The 16,187-nt window shown below is 38.7% G+C and overlaps 1 protein-coding gene across 2 annotated transcripts in view; it reads right to left on the bottom strand.

Annotated features, from left to right (window-relative positions):
- NLN (neurolysin) overlaps positions 1–16,187 on the bottom strand; it is a 97,976-nt gene that overhangs the window by 45,789 nt on the left and 36,000 nt on the right. For both annotated transcript variants that reach the window (XM_026498879.4, XM_057307431.1), the window contains exons 2-3: positions 15,718–15,977; positions 12,656–12,804 (exon numbers count right to left, since the gene is read on the bottom strand). In XM_026498879.4, the coding sequence (XP_026354664.1) occupies positions 12,656–12,804; positions 15,718–15,977 (409 nt within the window). The remainder of the gene's footprint in view (positions 1–12,655; positions 12,805–15,717; positions 15,978–16,187) is intronic.

Genomic DNA, 16,187 nt, shown 5'->3' with positions numbered 1-16,187 from the left:
ATAGGTGATTACGAGGCAGGTTCTTTTGAAGACCTAATTTCTTTTATGCTTTAGTGAGCTTTGCTCATTTAAAGGAGAAAAATTAAATAAAGAAAAAGCTAACCAGAATTGCCTTGCCTTGCATCAGAATCAAGAGTGCCTGTACTACTTGAAAGTGTGATAATAGAGATATTTGCATAATCTCATTCTGAGCATTCTCTATGACCATGGTCTTTTTCAAAAAACATATTCCTTATCACAAATCATCTGGATTTAATTTTCCATCATTTGCTAACCTGGTTCCACTTGAGAGGCAGGAATAGAAATAATGGGCAAATTCTACACAAATGGAGAGTGGGACGCTTTTGCCAACATACCAAACAAGGACAGCTGGATAAAACCCCAGCCAAAGGCTTCCAACACTTCAAAAATGCCTTACTGTCATTTGGCAAGAGAGATCAAGAGACTATAGCAAACAGCATATGAACAAGTATCTGGGGAAAACGAGTCAACACTGCACAAAAAGGAGGAAAGCTGGACAGAACATTTGAACCCATATGCAGCAACACAAACAACATCACTCACAAGAATGGAGGGCCCTGGAGGAAAATGGAAAATTCCCCTGGCAATAGCAAGGTAATAAAAACACCAGATGTTTCTTCAAAACAGGTGGCAGAATATATATGGCACATCTGGATGGCTGGTCAGTTCATGGCCCCTGGGAGGAAATGCACTCCAGACAGACTCAGCAGGTGTAATGGATTCAGTCTGGGTGAGAGCCAGTGAGGGACATCTGTCTCTAGAGCCTTAGAGACCTACCATTGGGTGTACTCTCTCTCCATCAAGACCTGGGCTGCCCACCTCTGAGGTTTATATTTTCCCAACTAAATACATCTTTGAAAGAACAATGTTTAGCTTTAGAGCCTGCATTTTAGATTGCTGGTGTAAGGCGTTTGCTGCAAATAATTCTGTAATTTATCACTCTGTTGTAGCAGGCAAATAGCTGTATTTTATAAGATTTTTAAAAAGCTTTTAGGGGCGGCTGGGTGGCTCAGTCGTTAAACGTCTGCCTTTGGCTTGGGGCGTGATCCTGGTGTTCTGGGATTGAGCCCCACATCGGGCTCCTCCACTGGGAGCCTGCTTCTTCCTCTCCCACTCCCCCTGCTTGTGTTCCCTCTCTCGCTGGCTATCTCTCTGTCAAATAAATAAATAAAATCTTTAAAAAGAAAATAAAAAGGTTTTATTTATTTATTTGGGGGGAGGGGGAGGGAGGGGGAGAGAGAGAGAGAGAGAGAACATGCATGAGTAGGGGGGAGAAGCAGAGGGAGAGGGAGAAGCAGACTCGCCACTGAGCAGGGAACTCTGCACGGGGGCTCAATCCCAGGACCCTGAGATCATGACCTGAGCCGAAGGCAGATGCTTGACCTACTGAGCCACCCAGGCTCCCCCCAAATAGCTGTATTTTAACTGAGGGTACTGCTTAATACGATGATCTGTATCTAACTTTGCCTATCAATACAAAATTGTATGTCCTAGTACTAAAGCACACATTACTCACAGTTTCCTCTGCGTTTAATTCTCAATGGAGGCAGAGAATGGTTAGACTCCTTTTTCCATAATAACCTTTTATATCCTTGGAGAACTTCTGAGCATGCTGGCATGACCGGAGTTGGAACCCTCCCTAACTGGTATTGGCACACACTGGGATCCCAGCAGCAGTGCTTGCAATGGGAAGAAACCCATAATGGCCAGGGAGATAACAGGGCTGTGGGCTGGCTCCCTTAGGGATGGCTAACAGTTCAAGTCACAGTGTTCACGTGCACGTGATTAACCTGGGTTGATCAAGGCTGGTTTTAACAACACCAGGAAGTATGTCCTGAGGCGTGGGGCATAGCAAGAGGAGATTCTAGAAGGTATAATACTGGATGTTGTAAGGTTGGGGAGCATCTAGGCAGGAGCTATGTGTAGCAGGGACAGAGGGAAAAAAATCCCCCATGAGAAGGGCCTGGAAAGAGCTGGGGTAAATTGTAAAGGATCCAAATAAGCAGGCGGAGATCCCAAGCAGAGGGCCTTCCCAGCAGGGCAGTGAGCCAAGGGAGAAGCTGGGCACACTGCTGGACAGCAGTGTCCCAGGTACTTGGGTTCCTGGGTTCACCTGGTCACAGCGGTTCTGAGCTTAGAACAGAGGCTCATTACAAGTCTCAGCAGCTGGATCAGGAAGGGCTGGCATAAAAGGAGCGGCTGTACTTGCTGTATATTGGAGGACCCGGGCTGCTACTTCAGAAAGCACAGCAGCATACTCAGCAAGCACAGTAAACTCAAACTCATGGTCTTGATGAGGTAAAAACTACTGACTCCCCAAAAAGGTAAGACAAGCATAGACAGGTAGAAGGATGTTCTGAGAAAAATCTGCCCCGAATTAGGTCTAATTAAAATATGACTACCTGTAGTGAAATATTTGACCTACCACAGAAATGATACTTAACGAAATTCTGACTCAGTTGTAACCAGGCACCATCTGCCAGTCAGACTCTGAGGTCTCAGAAATTTCTGGAGGGCTCTCGTAGGAGTAAAGCACTTCTAAAATGTGCTTCTAGAGCACATTCCTGTCCCAGAGCTGATCATATGAATATTCTCCCTTATAATCTCCAGGCAAGATCAGAATTACTGCTTAAGGATTTTCTAAGAGGGAATCAGCCAATACTTCCAGACTGCTCTGCTGTTGTTGCACCTTCCTTCCTGAATAAGAATTTAATCCACTTGAGTCGGAACCAGGTCTCAGACCTCTCTGAGTGAAGTTTCTCCTCTTTAGGGGTGGGGGAAGGCCTAAAGTGCTCTTCAGTAATTTTCAAATTTATATAATCTGACAGTAGAGGCTCTTACTTTATTTAATCTCTGTGGTGACAAGATTTAGTTTTTTCCTAACCTCCTCCTGTAACAAAGCGGTTTCACATAAAAGTGTGAGCACATTTGTGCACACACACTTAACACATGTGCTTGTAGACTCATTTCACAGACAAGAAAACTGAGGTTAAATGATCTTCCTAAGATCACTCAGCTATTTATTAGTAAAAATGGACAGAAATAAATTCTGCAAAATTCTTACTTTGGCACTTTCCCCAATATATTATACCACTACATTACAACACCTTAATTTATTATCATTCAAAATTTCATTATACATAAGTGAAAATGTTCTTAATTTCTCTCCAATCCTCCCCACCTTCTATCCCATAACTGTGTCCTTTTCTTTGCAAGACCCTATTTCCAGTTTCTAAAATATGTAAATAAAAAATAATTTCAGTGGGACTTTCTATATTGTGTATACAAAGTAGAAATTATGATGTTGTTAAAAGAACCCTGAAAATTAAGATAGTATATTTCTTTGAAAATCATTTAGCAAAATGGATTCATAAGCTGTGAGTATGCTAAAGCAATAGAAGATAACAGAGTAGAATACAGATCCTACTGCAAAAGCTAAGACCGAGGTGTAACTTAATTAAATGTGTTCTATTTGCAGGTCCATTCCTTTCTTTCCTGTTCTTTTCAATGTTATGTTTTCTGTTAGGTTTCCATCTGACTATTGGGAAGAGGGCATTCTTAGGTAGCCGCCTGTGTTCCCAGAGAGGGGGCCCACACAAAGGCCTGCTTGCTGGCCTAGTCAGCATATATTCAACATACAACCACAAGAGCCCCTGCTTTGGTGTGAGCAAGAGGCACAGTGGGGACACTGGGAGTGGGGAACCATACTGCATGAAGATACATTTTAACCAGGGCCCGTTCAGTTCCATTCAGCATGCCTTCACTGAGCTCCTACTTAGGCCAGGTACTGGAGAAACAAAGATGAATATACTTGAGGTGCTTTAAGTAATATGAAGGAATACATTAGCAAATATGTCAAATACAAATATGCAAATACATTAGCAGATATGTCAATATCAGGTAGTGAGTAAAAAAGAGAGTTAAGTACTTGGGAAGCACAAGAGTGGTGTCTGGCTAATGGGGAAACTAAGGCAAGGCGGTTGATGCTTTATATCAGGTTTCTAGGCTTTTAAAGTCTCCCAAAGTTACATGTTTCAGTAGTAGTGATTATGACCAATAACTAGACTTCCATGCTTCAAAATCAAGAAGGGATGGTGTGGGTTAGGAGAATTACCATTACCATGCTGAATTTTGGACTTAGTTTTTTCCTTCCTTCCCCCTTCCCTCCTTCCTTCCTTCTTTCTTCTTCCTTTTTTTTTTCTTTGCCATGATCTTAAGGCGTTGGTTTGTTGTATTTTAATTTGGCATGAGGCCTCTATGGCTGGTAGAGTAGGAGCCCATATAATGCTTAAAAGCATCTACTTAACCCCATGACCTATTCTTCTACACTGTAACATTAAAACTTTAAGTCACTAATTGGCTAAGATGAATTGGCCTGACCAAAGCCCAGGGCTCTGAAAAAAATATAAACTATATTATAACAGACACCTGTATTTCTTGATTCGGCTGGCATAACTGAGACTCTGACTTCACTAAAGGATCCCTCTTCTGTGCTGATTAGTTACCAGTCTACTGGAATAAAATATTATATGCCTCGATGTTTTTAACATGGAAACACTGCACATTTTTCTCACCAATATGGCTTGAAAGAGGGTCTATGAAACCTCTGCTGGCTTCTTAGCCAACAACTAAGAAACCTTTGTTAGGACTGGGAAACACCAAGACCCGTGGCCCTGACTGCTGGCTTTTGATACCTGGACAAGTTTTTAGCTAGGAATGAGGAAATGCTTGTTTTAATTTCTTATTCTTTTTCTTTTCTTCTGGTAGAATTAAGGCTAAATTTAACACGTTAAATTTGCATGTAATATTTGTAATCTATAAATGAATAAAATTACATACATAAGTTATGACAAATTAAGCCACACTTTAATTTATGAAATGGATACTCCATTTACCTGTGCAACAGATAACCGTTCTGACTTCTATGCTAAACTTTTTTTTCCAGTTTTACCACTTACATATACACTGTTTAGTTTTGTTTCTTTTTGGGCTTGCTAAAATGATATCCCATTGTATGTAGTGTTCTGCAAATATTTCTTTCATTGTTACTAAGATTCAGCCATGCTGTTGCATGTTGCTGTACTTACTTACTGCTGTAAAATATTCCAATGTAAATATACTAAAATTCGCTGATGCATTTTCCTGCTGATGGAAATCTGAGTTGTTTCAGCGTTTTGCTATTCTAATGTTGCTATGAACATTTGTTCAATTTTGTGTACAAACACAAAAGTATTTCTAGGTAAACAGTGAGGTGGGGGACAGCGAGGATATGCTGAGTTATGGAGAATTTGAGATCCAACTTCATGATACTAAATTTTTCTCCAGATTAGTTACTCCTCTAAATTTTTGAATCAATTTACACCTTTACCAGCAGTGCATAAACATTCCCACTGATTCACACTCATGGATACTGACCATTGTTAGACTTCTTTATTTTTGCCAGTCTAATGAGTAAAAATGGAATCTTATTGTGACCTTCATTTGCACTTCCCTTATTACTAATGAGGCTGAACATCTTTTCATGTTAAACTGCCATTTGTCTTTCTTCTGAAATATTTTTCATGTCATTTGCACATTTTTCTTTTGGGATGTTTGCTTTTTTTATTGATTGTAGTAGTTCTTTATATATTCTAGGTACTAAAGCTTTGCTAGTTTTATGTTTTAGAAATTTCTTAATTTAGTATTTAAGTATTTCAGTAGTTTGAGTATTAGTGTTTTTTTAAGATTTTATTATTTATTTGAGAGAGAGACTACACATGCACGTGCACGAGGAGGGGGAGGCGCAGAGGGGGAGGGAGAAGCAGGCTCCCAGCTGGGCAGGGAGCCTGATGCGGGACTCAATCCCAGGACCCTGGGATCACAACCTGAGCTGAAGGCAGACGCTTAACCAAGTGAGCCACCCAGGCACCCCAGTATTAGTGTCTTTTCACTTTATTGATAGAAGTTCTTTATTATTATTTTTTAAGATTTATGTATTTATTTTAGAGAGAGAAAGAAAGAGGGCACAAGCAGGGGGGAGGGGCAGAGCAAGAGGGAGAGAGTCCTCAGGCAGACTCCCTGATGAGCAGGGAGCCTAATGCATGGCTCAATCTCAGGACCCTGAGATCATGACCTGAGCCAAAACCAAGAGTCAGACGCTTATCCAAATGAGCCACCCAGGTGCCCCAAAAGTTCTTTAAGTTAGTCATGTTTATCAGTCATTTTACAGTCAGCACTTTGGTGTCTTGTTTAACAAATATCCCTGCTCAGGTGTCATAAAGATATATTTCTATATAAATTTATAGAAGATGTTTCTCGGTTTGGTTGTGAGGAGATCCAATTTTTCCTTTTTCTAGATGGATAAGCCATGTCTTAGCACCAGTTACTGAAGCCCTATCTTTTAGATCTGTCACCAACTGTTCCTCTCTTTGGTTTGATGAACAATCACTAAACATTTACCTCTGTGGCTCCTAGGAAGTTACCATTTGTGAGCTTCAGTATCTTCATTTATCAAAAGGGATGCCTCACAAGATTGGTATAAAAGTTAAATTAGATAACTACAATGCTGTGCCAATGTAAACACCTAACCACACATTAAGCAGAAGGTAGGAAGACTAGGGTATGCTAGTTAGTCTCAGGCTCTATTACATTTTCATCCATCTATAGTCAACACATGACTTATTTTGGAGGTTGTGAAACATGATTGCAAATTAGTTGATACTTCCTAGACTGAGATGTAGTGTCCCTTGAATTTGGGCAGACTGCAAGGACTAGTCAATCAATACAGTATGGCCGAAGCGATGCTATGTGACTTCTGAGATGGTCAGAAAATGCAATGCAGCCTCTGTGTAGTGTGTTGAGACACCCTTGTTGGAGTCCTGAGTCTCCATGAAACATGTCCTACTACCCGGATGCTGCCATGATATGAGAAAGCCCAAATTAGTCCACATAAGGAGACAACATGGAGCTGTCCAGACATGACATGAAGAGAGAGGTATCTGGTTGGCTTCTACATGCTTCAGCTCTAGCCACCACTGCCTTCAATCCATGCAAGACCCCAAGCCAGAATTACCCAAATGCTTCCTTTCTCAATTCCTAATCCACAGAAACCATGACAGAAAATAAAATGACTGCTGCTATTTTCAGTCAGTAAGTTCTGAATAGGTTATATATATCAGTAGACAACTGGAAGCCTTACTGAGCACAGATTTTGCATAAAGAACTGTGAAAAGTAATTTCTTATTGCTATTCATCAATCCTAAGTGAAGAATAACATGAGAGCTAAAATAACATTTTATATCGAATTAAGAATATTATAGATTGTTGTCTATATTGGTGGTATCTTGACACCTGAGTATTATTCAGAGCACCTTCATTTTATTTTATTTTTTTATTTTATTTTTTTTAAAGATTTTATTTATTTATTTGACAGAGATAGAGACAGCCAGCGAGAGAGGGAACACAAGCAGGGGGAGTGGGAGAGGAAGAAGCAGGCTCACAGCGGAGGAGCCTGATGTGGGACTCGATCCCAGAACGCCGGGATCACGCCCTGAGCTGAAGGCAGACGCTTAACCGCTGTGCCACCCAGGCGCCCCCAGAGCACCTTCATTTTAGTTGATCACGCCTGAAACTGCTGACTTCATATAAATTTAAGATCCTATTACCCAGCTTAATGAAGGCTTTACATGTTATATCATGGTTGCCATATTTTACTTACAACATAACAGAATAACAAACAGAATACTTAGATATATCTAACTTTTTCTTTTTTTTAATTTATTTTTTGAGAGAGAGAGACACACACACACAGCAAGTAGGAGGGGCAAAGGGAGAGGGAGAGAATCTTAAGCAGTTTCGACGCCCACCGTGGAGCCCGACTCAAGGCTCAATCTCACAACCCTGAGCCAAAATTAAGAGTTGGTTGCTTAACCCACTGAGCCACCCAGGTGACCCTAACTTTGCTTTTAGTTATGAATCAGCTGAGATTTGACACTTGTTAAAGTGCCAAATGTTACCAGAAAGCTCATACTGATAGTTTCAGATTTTAAAAAATACTGCCTAAATACTGAGTAATATATAGAATTGTTGAATCACTATATCGTATACCTGAAACTAATGTAACACTGTATGTTAACTATACCACAATAAAAAAAAATAAAAATAAAATAAAAACTGCTTAAATAAATACAACTATTTGTGAAGGAAAGTGTTTAAAGGTAACTAAATTCACTATATAAGCTCCAGGGCATTAAAAAAACTACAAGTTATTTTTTATTATTCTGATCTAGCCTTAACAGACATTATAAAAGCTTTTAAAAATGGTGACACAACAGTCAACATGTATAGTAATAATTACTCTTTTGGAAAAAAGGAAAAATTATGGAAACAATTCTGAAACTACTGCAAATTATCACAATAAAACCCTGAAGTGAACCAGCCCAAGCAAATGAATATATATGATGAATCCACTGGTACAGTGGTATAGTACACTAGTATACTAGACACGCAGCAGTTAGTTCCCAAATTTAACAGGATCAGATCACAACATATACAAAATTTAAAAGTGTAACAAAGAAATCTAAAGTGACAAACCTCCTATACTGTGATACTATTCATAAAAATCAGAGAAAAACATTAGATAGGACATATAACATTAAATTGCAATACCTTCTTGAGGCTAGAAAGTCCCAAATAAAAACTTAGAAGTCAGAATGAAAACAGAGTTGATCAAAGGAAATTAGAAATTCTGGGAAAAAGTTCTAAAATACATATATAATATAGGGCTAGCAAAGAAATTAGATTTTTGGGCGATGAAATAAAAAGTAGGAGACTGCAGGGACGCCTGGGTGGCTCATCGGTTAAGTGTCTGCCTTCAGCGCAGGTCATGATCCCAGGGACCTGGGATTGAGTCCTGCATTGGGCTCCTTGCTCAGCAGGGAGCCTGCTTCTCCCTCTGCCTGCTGCTCCCCCCGCGTGTGTTCCCTCTCTTTCTCTCTGACAAATAAACAAAATAAATAAAATCTTTTTTTAAAAAAAAAAAGGAGACTGTAAGGGCCATGACTTGAATCACATAGAATAACAACTGGGGTCAAAGAACAAAATAAAATAATGTAACTAATAATGAACAGTCATAAAGTTATTATAATTTATGTTATTTTTATAGTTCTGAAGATGAACAGTTATAAACCACAGAGATGAGTACAAAATACAGGAGGAAAAGTGCCTGTTTCACATGAGGGGATAGACAGCATGTATATTTTACATGTCTAAATAAAGTCTTGGGGCACCTGGGTGGCTCAGTCGGTTAAGCTTCTGCCTTCAGCTTGGGTCATGATCCTGGGATCCTGGGATCGAGCCCCGAGTAGGGCTCCCTACTCAGCGGAGAGCCTGCTTCTCCCTCTCCCTCTGCCTGCTGCTCTGCCTACTTGTGCTCTATCTTTCTGTCAAATAAATAAATAAATAAATAAATAAATAAATAATATTTAAAAAGAAAGAAAGTCTTGATTACATATTCTTTAGTAAGTTACAAAAAAAATCTGAAATAAAACTGCTTTTTTATTTCAACTCTTGTCATAATTTGCTAAAAAGAACAAAATTTTTGAGATTTTGCAAAAAGACACGCAAAATTAAACAAAAATGTCTAGGAATGTAAAACAGTGGTTGTTTTCCAAATAAACTGCTGAGTATCATGAAAATAAAAATTCAAAACAAAGACATAATGAAACTCTAGGAAGCAAATCAACATTGGTAATGAAAAGATCAAAAACAGTCAAGGCAGAACCACCTGAAACATTTATTATCCATCATTTCTGTGAGTCCTGAAAACGTAAGGATGACAGACAAGAATGACTGGCGTGCACATTATTATTCAACATAGTACTAGAAGTCCTTGCAACAGCAATCAGACAACAAAAAGGGATAAAATGTATCCAAATCGGCAAAGAAGAAGTCAAACTGTCTGTCTTCGCAGATGACATGATACTCTATATGGAAAACCCAAAAGAATCCACCCCCAAACTACTAGAAGTTATAGAGCAATTCAGTAATGTGGCGGGATACAAAATCAATGCTCAGAAATCAGTTGCATTTCTATACACAAACAATGAGACTGAAGAAAGAGAAATTAGGGAATCCATCCCATTTACAATAGCACCAAAAATCATACGTTATCTTGGAATTAACTTAACCAGAGACGTAAAGGACCTATATTCTAGAAACTACAAATCACTATTGAAAGACATTGAAGAAGACACAAAAAGATGGAAAAATATTCCATGCTCATGGATCAGAAGAATTAACATAGTTAAAATGTCCATGCTACCCAGAGCAATCTACACTTTCAATGCTATCCCAATCAAAATACCAATGACATTTTTCAAAGAACTGGAACAAACAGCCCTTAAATTTGTGTGGAACGAGAAAAGGCCCCGAATCGCCAAGGAAGTGTTGAAAAGGAAAACCAAAGCTGGGGGCATCACAATGCCAGATTTCAAGTTGTACTACAAAGCTGTGACCACAAAGACAGCATGGTACTGGCACAAAAACAGACACAGACCAATGGAACAGAATAGAGAACCCAGAAATGGACCCTCGGCTCTTTGGGCAACTAATCTTTGATAAAGCAGGAAAAAACATCCAGTGGAAAAAAGACAGTCTCTTCAATAAATGGTGCTGGGAAAATTGGACAGCTACATGCAAAAGAATGAAACTTAACCAGTCTCTCACACCATACACAAAGATAAACTCCAAATGGATGAAAGACCTCGATGTGAGACAGGAATCCATCAAAATCCTAGAGGAGAACATAGGCAGCAACCTCTACAACATCGGCCACAGCAACCTTTTTCAGGACACATCTTCAAAGGCAAGAGAAACAAAAGATAAAATGAACTTGTGGGACTTCATCAAGATAAAAAGCTTCTGCACAGCCAAGGAAACAGTCAAAAAAACTAAGAGGCAGCCCACAGAATGGGAGAATATATTTGCAAATGACACTACAGATAAAAGACTGGTATCCAAGATCTACAAAGAACTTCTCAAACTCAATATGCGAGAAACAAATAAACAAATCATAAAATGGGCAGAAGATATGAAAAGACACTTTTCCAAAGAAGACATACAAATGGCTAACAGACACATGAAAAATGTTCAAAATCATTAGCCATCAGGGAAATTCAAATCAAAAAACTACACTGAGATACCACCTTACACCAGTTAGAATGGCAAAAGTTGACAAGGAAGGAAACAACAAATGTTGGAGAGGATGTGGAGAAAGGGGATCCCTCCTACATTGTTGGTGGGAATGCAAGTTGGTACAGCCACTCTGGAAAACAGTGTGGAGGTCCCTTAAAAAGTTAAAAATTGAGCTACCCTATGACCCAGCCATTGCACTACTGGGCATTTACCTGAAAGATACAGACATAGTGAAGAGAAGGGCCATATGCACCCCATTGTTCATAGCAGCATTGTCCACAATAGCTAAATCGTGGAAGGAGCCGAGATGCCCTTCAACAGATGAATGGATTAAGAAGATGTGGTCCATATATACAATGGAATATTACTCAGCTTTCAGAAAGAACGAGTTCTCAACATTTGCTGCAACATGGACGGCACTGGAGGAGATAATGCTAAGTGAAATAAGTCAAGCAGAGGAAGACAATTATCATGTGGTTTCTCTCATCTATGGAACATAAGAACTAGGAAGATCGGTAGGGGAAGAAAGGTTTAGGGGGAGTAATCAGAAGGGGGAATGAAGCATGAGAGACTATGGACTCTGAAAAACAAACTGAGGGCTTCAGAGGGGAGGGGGGTGGGGGAATGGGATAGACCGGTGATGGGTAGTAAGGAGGGCACGTATTGCATGGTGCACTGGGTGTTATACGCAACTAATGCATCATCGAACTTTACATCAGAAACCAGGGATGTACTGTATGGTGACTAACATAATATAATAAAAAAATATTATTATAAAAAAAAAAGAATGACTGGCATGCAGTATCAACAGTTACATCATCAATATCATGGCCAACACCACATAATATTTGTAGATAAACAACTCACAATACCATTTGCTTGTAGTTGACCTGTCTAATACAAACCCTGCAATGGTCTGAAAATTCAAAGAGGCTTTTACATTGAACCATTACCTTTACAATGGTTAAAAACCCTTAGATTTATAGATATACACTTTTTTACACTTGGTCTTCAGTGTTAAGTGAATGTAACTGGCAACTCAACATAAATCTATGTGGTGTAACAATACACAACACTAAAAAAACCCTCCAAAATTAACACGATGCTATGCCCATTATTATAATAATTAGAAACAAAATCTAGACATTTTCAAATACTTTTTATTGTTGATCAAAGATTTTTACTTTTTTATTATAGATTTCATTTTCCTTTTTAAGGGGTTTATAATGTTAGGGTGCCTGGGTGGCTCAGTCGGGTAAGCATTTGCCTCTTGATTTTGGCTCAGGTCATGATCTCCTGATCGTGAGATCAAGCCCCCTGAAGGGCTCTGCACTCTGCAGGGAGTCTGCTTGAGATTCTCTCTCCCTCTCTGCCCCCCCCCATCTCTTTTACATGCACAGGCAAGCTCTCTTTCTCTCAAATAAATAAATAAACCTTTAAAGGGATTTATAATATAATTTACCTGTAAATGTACAATTCTCAGAAATATATCTTCTCTCATGCTCATCTCAATATCAAAACGAGAAAGTCTTTTGTCTGCTTCTGTACTTGCTGCCCGTACTTCTTTGTCAGAGGAGACGTGCTGGGGAAAGTCTAGCATGGTTCGCTCCACTGTCAATAGAGGAAAAAACCATAAGGACTCATCAAATCAGTACTAAGAAAAATACCTCCTAACTAGATGAATGATTATCCCAATTAAAATTTTTCATTTTATACTTTCTGTAAAGGTACCTAAGGCTATCAAGAAACAGCATCTAATTCAGGACTTGGCTGTGGCAGTGGCATTATTAGGAACAATAAAGGTGTATGCTGAGCACTTATCAAAGTATGTTTATGGTGTAATTTATTAACTGGGAACGCAGAAGGATAAAGACATAGTTCTCACAGTGATGCATTTTGTAGTTTGGGACGTGGGAGTACAGAACAGTACATGAAAAGATAAGGAACAACACAGGACAGAGCACCTTACTTGTCAATGAATGGGATAGTAACTCAAGACAGCGATACTAAGAACTGGAGCACTTTGTCATGCCTTATGGGGAAGGCTGGACCTTCGGATGTGCAGGGCAAGAGGAAGACCTCAGGAGAGGATTAGAGAAGTAGAGACTACTAGTGTGGGGACTGGCAGAGACAGAGAATGTTTTAGAAAAACGCAGACCAATTTAGTGGGGGAGGGGTTGCTTAGAATAGAAATTCTTAACCTTTACTAGAGATTCCTTAGAGAATCTAATCAAAAACCCTCCCCCCAATGCAAACATTACATACAAGCATAAAAAAGTTCCATACAGTTACAGAAGATTCCCAGAAATCTCAGTGGACACATCCAGTAAGCAGCTTAATCCTGGGGCTATTCCTGTTACATGATGGTGGTAATGTAGTCTGCTCTAATTTTCAAATATTAAAATCGTCTCTTGGGTTTTTCATATATTTGTATTTTGACTTTAATTGGGCAAAAATCTGATGTCAGTGAAATAACCCATACTGCAGGAAAAAAATTAGTATGGCTTATAGGGATGGTTGTGGCTATGCTGTGGCAGTGAATACATTTTTATTATTTTTTTTACTTTGAAGGTATTCCGAAGAGGTAAAACTTCCACATGTGATATACGTTAGAGAGTAGAACATACCAAGCAATTGTCCAGTTAAACAAGCTACCTCACTTATGTCAGTCTTCTTAAAACATTGCTACAGATAAAGGTATAAAAAATTGCCTCACATATCTGAATAAATTCATAATGTGTGGTTTAAAAAAATCAAGTTAAATAATTATTCTTTATGGATTTCATTTAAAATACACACTTTTATGTCCCTTGACTAAAGAAAGAATGGAACAGAATTAAAATTTCATACACACAGCACTTGTTTGATAGAGTTAACCATATAGTTACAATTTGTTTACTTTTTAAAATTAGCTCAAGAAGATACTAAGAAAAAATCAAAATTGCTCCAGAACTAAAATGAACAGAACAAAATGCAGGAGCCTAAAATTGGAAACATAATCTTAAACAAACAAGAATACTAAAAACCATTTCCTTCCTTACTTTGCCACAAAGACCTGAACCAGACTTATGCTCTCACTGCCAAACTGCAAACAGTACCTGACACTAGACAAATGAGGTTTTAACAGCTCTTGCAGGAGGCAGACGGAGCTCTGAGAACATACACTGATAAGAGCAAGTTAGTCTTTAAAAAGCTACTCTGAAACTCAAAAATTTTTATGATTAACTCACAAAGCTAAACTTACGGGACAGCAAGAATATCAGAGAACTGAAAGTATATTTAAAGGATGTATTACTGGGGAAGAAGCAGAAGATTTTGTTTTTTCCCCACTGATTTCTATATTTGTGAACTGCATAAGTCACCAGGTGGGCACACCATCTTGGCCATATGTGATGGAAGAACAGAGGCTCTGAACGGAGGACAAACCGCATACAGGGAGGGAGATACACATGAAGCTGCCTTCCGGGAAAACTCTGCTGAATGGGGACCAATTCCATCCCTCTGAGTTTCACTAATGAGACCAACCAGGTCTTTTTTATTCAGGAGTTCAAGACTTTTAGCCAGATTTAGTGGCCCTTCATCAGAATGAAGCAGTGGTGGTAAGAGGCAGAAAATGAAACAGAAGAGGTAAGAGAGTCCTTAGTATGGAGGGACACGGTGTAGGGAACACTTGGTGTTGAAGGGCTGATGAGGGTAAAGAGATGACCACGTCACTAAGGCTGTGCAGGATTCTGGACAACCTTCCAAATTGCAGAATACATACACACGTTTATGATACACAATTCTACAGATAACCTATGGAAGCTTGGGTACACGGCCAAGGTTGCTTAGCCATAACTACACCCCAGAGTACACCTGACCCTTAGAGGCAACTGGTGTGAATCTTCATTCCTTTTAACTCAAAGGGCCTAATACTTATATTACAAACATAATAAATTTCACATGTAGGAAATATGAAAAGTAGAGAAAAGCAGAAAAAGTAAATTTCTAAAAATGAACTGTAAACCCAGTACTCAAGAAACTAGCTATTATTAAAATTTGTGTATTTTCTTCTGGTTTTCTTCTCCGTGCTTTTAAAAAAAATGTTATTAAATACTGTTCCTCAACATGATTGTATCATGTTTCTATTGGTTGGTACCCAGGGGCTGTTTCCAAACTTTTGCTGTGACAGAGTACATGTTTAAACATGAATTTATACACAGTTTTTCCTGTATCTGATTATTTCCTTAGATTAAATGCCTAGATGTGGAATTGTAGGGCTAGGATATGAACTTCTTAAGAGTTTTGATATATTATGTCAAAAAACTCTCCAGAAAGCAGTTGTAACGAGAAGGTGCATTTTGTAACACTATTGCCAACATAATAAAAAATTTTAATCTTGTTTAATTGAATTCTAGGCAATTAATGATTATGGAAAAATCAATGTCTTGTAAAATTGGAAAATGGACTGCCAAAACAGAATGCATAAAATGGTTTATGATGCCTACAAAATGAAATATCAAGGATTTTCTGTATCCTACTCACCTATGTACTTCACTTCTACATCTGCCAGCGCCTGCAAACAGTTCTCGTAAGTTACTTCCTCAATGTCAAGCATTCCAATAGCATCATACACCTGTTTGGTCTGCACAATGAGCTCCTCAGTTCTTGTTTTAATTTGCTCTGGTGAAAGATCCCATCTTAAAACATTTCTGCCAGCCACAGTATAGGAAGACATTGCCTGATGAGGAGACATCACTTCTCTTCCTAAAGTCATTCTGAATAAAATCCGGGAACCACCAACTCTAAAAAGAATCAGAAAACGAATAAAAATTAAGCATTTGTTGGTCCAAAGTCAATACACAAATGTGTATTATCTAATCACATTAAAAAGAACTTTTTAATAAAATTGAACAAATCTCTTTCAGGTGAACACATCAGCACAAAACTAAATGCCTTTGTATTTTTTTTTCCTCCTTGAATGTAGGTCTAATGGAATTAGTACCTACCAAACA

Source organism: Ursus arctos, unplaced genomic scaffold (assembly GCF_023065955.2).
Source record: "Ursus arctos isolate Adak ecotype North America unplaced genomic scaffold, UrsArc2.0 scaffold_5, whole genome shotgun sequence".
NCBI classification, from domain to species: domain Eukaryota; kingdom Metazoa; phylum Chordata; class Mammalia; order Carnivora; family Ursidae; genus Ursus; species Ursus arctos.
This window is presented reverse-complemented; position numbering and strand designations above follow the sequence as displayed.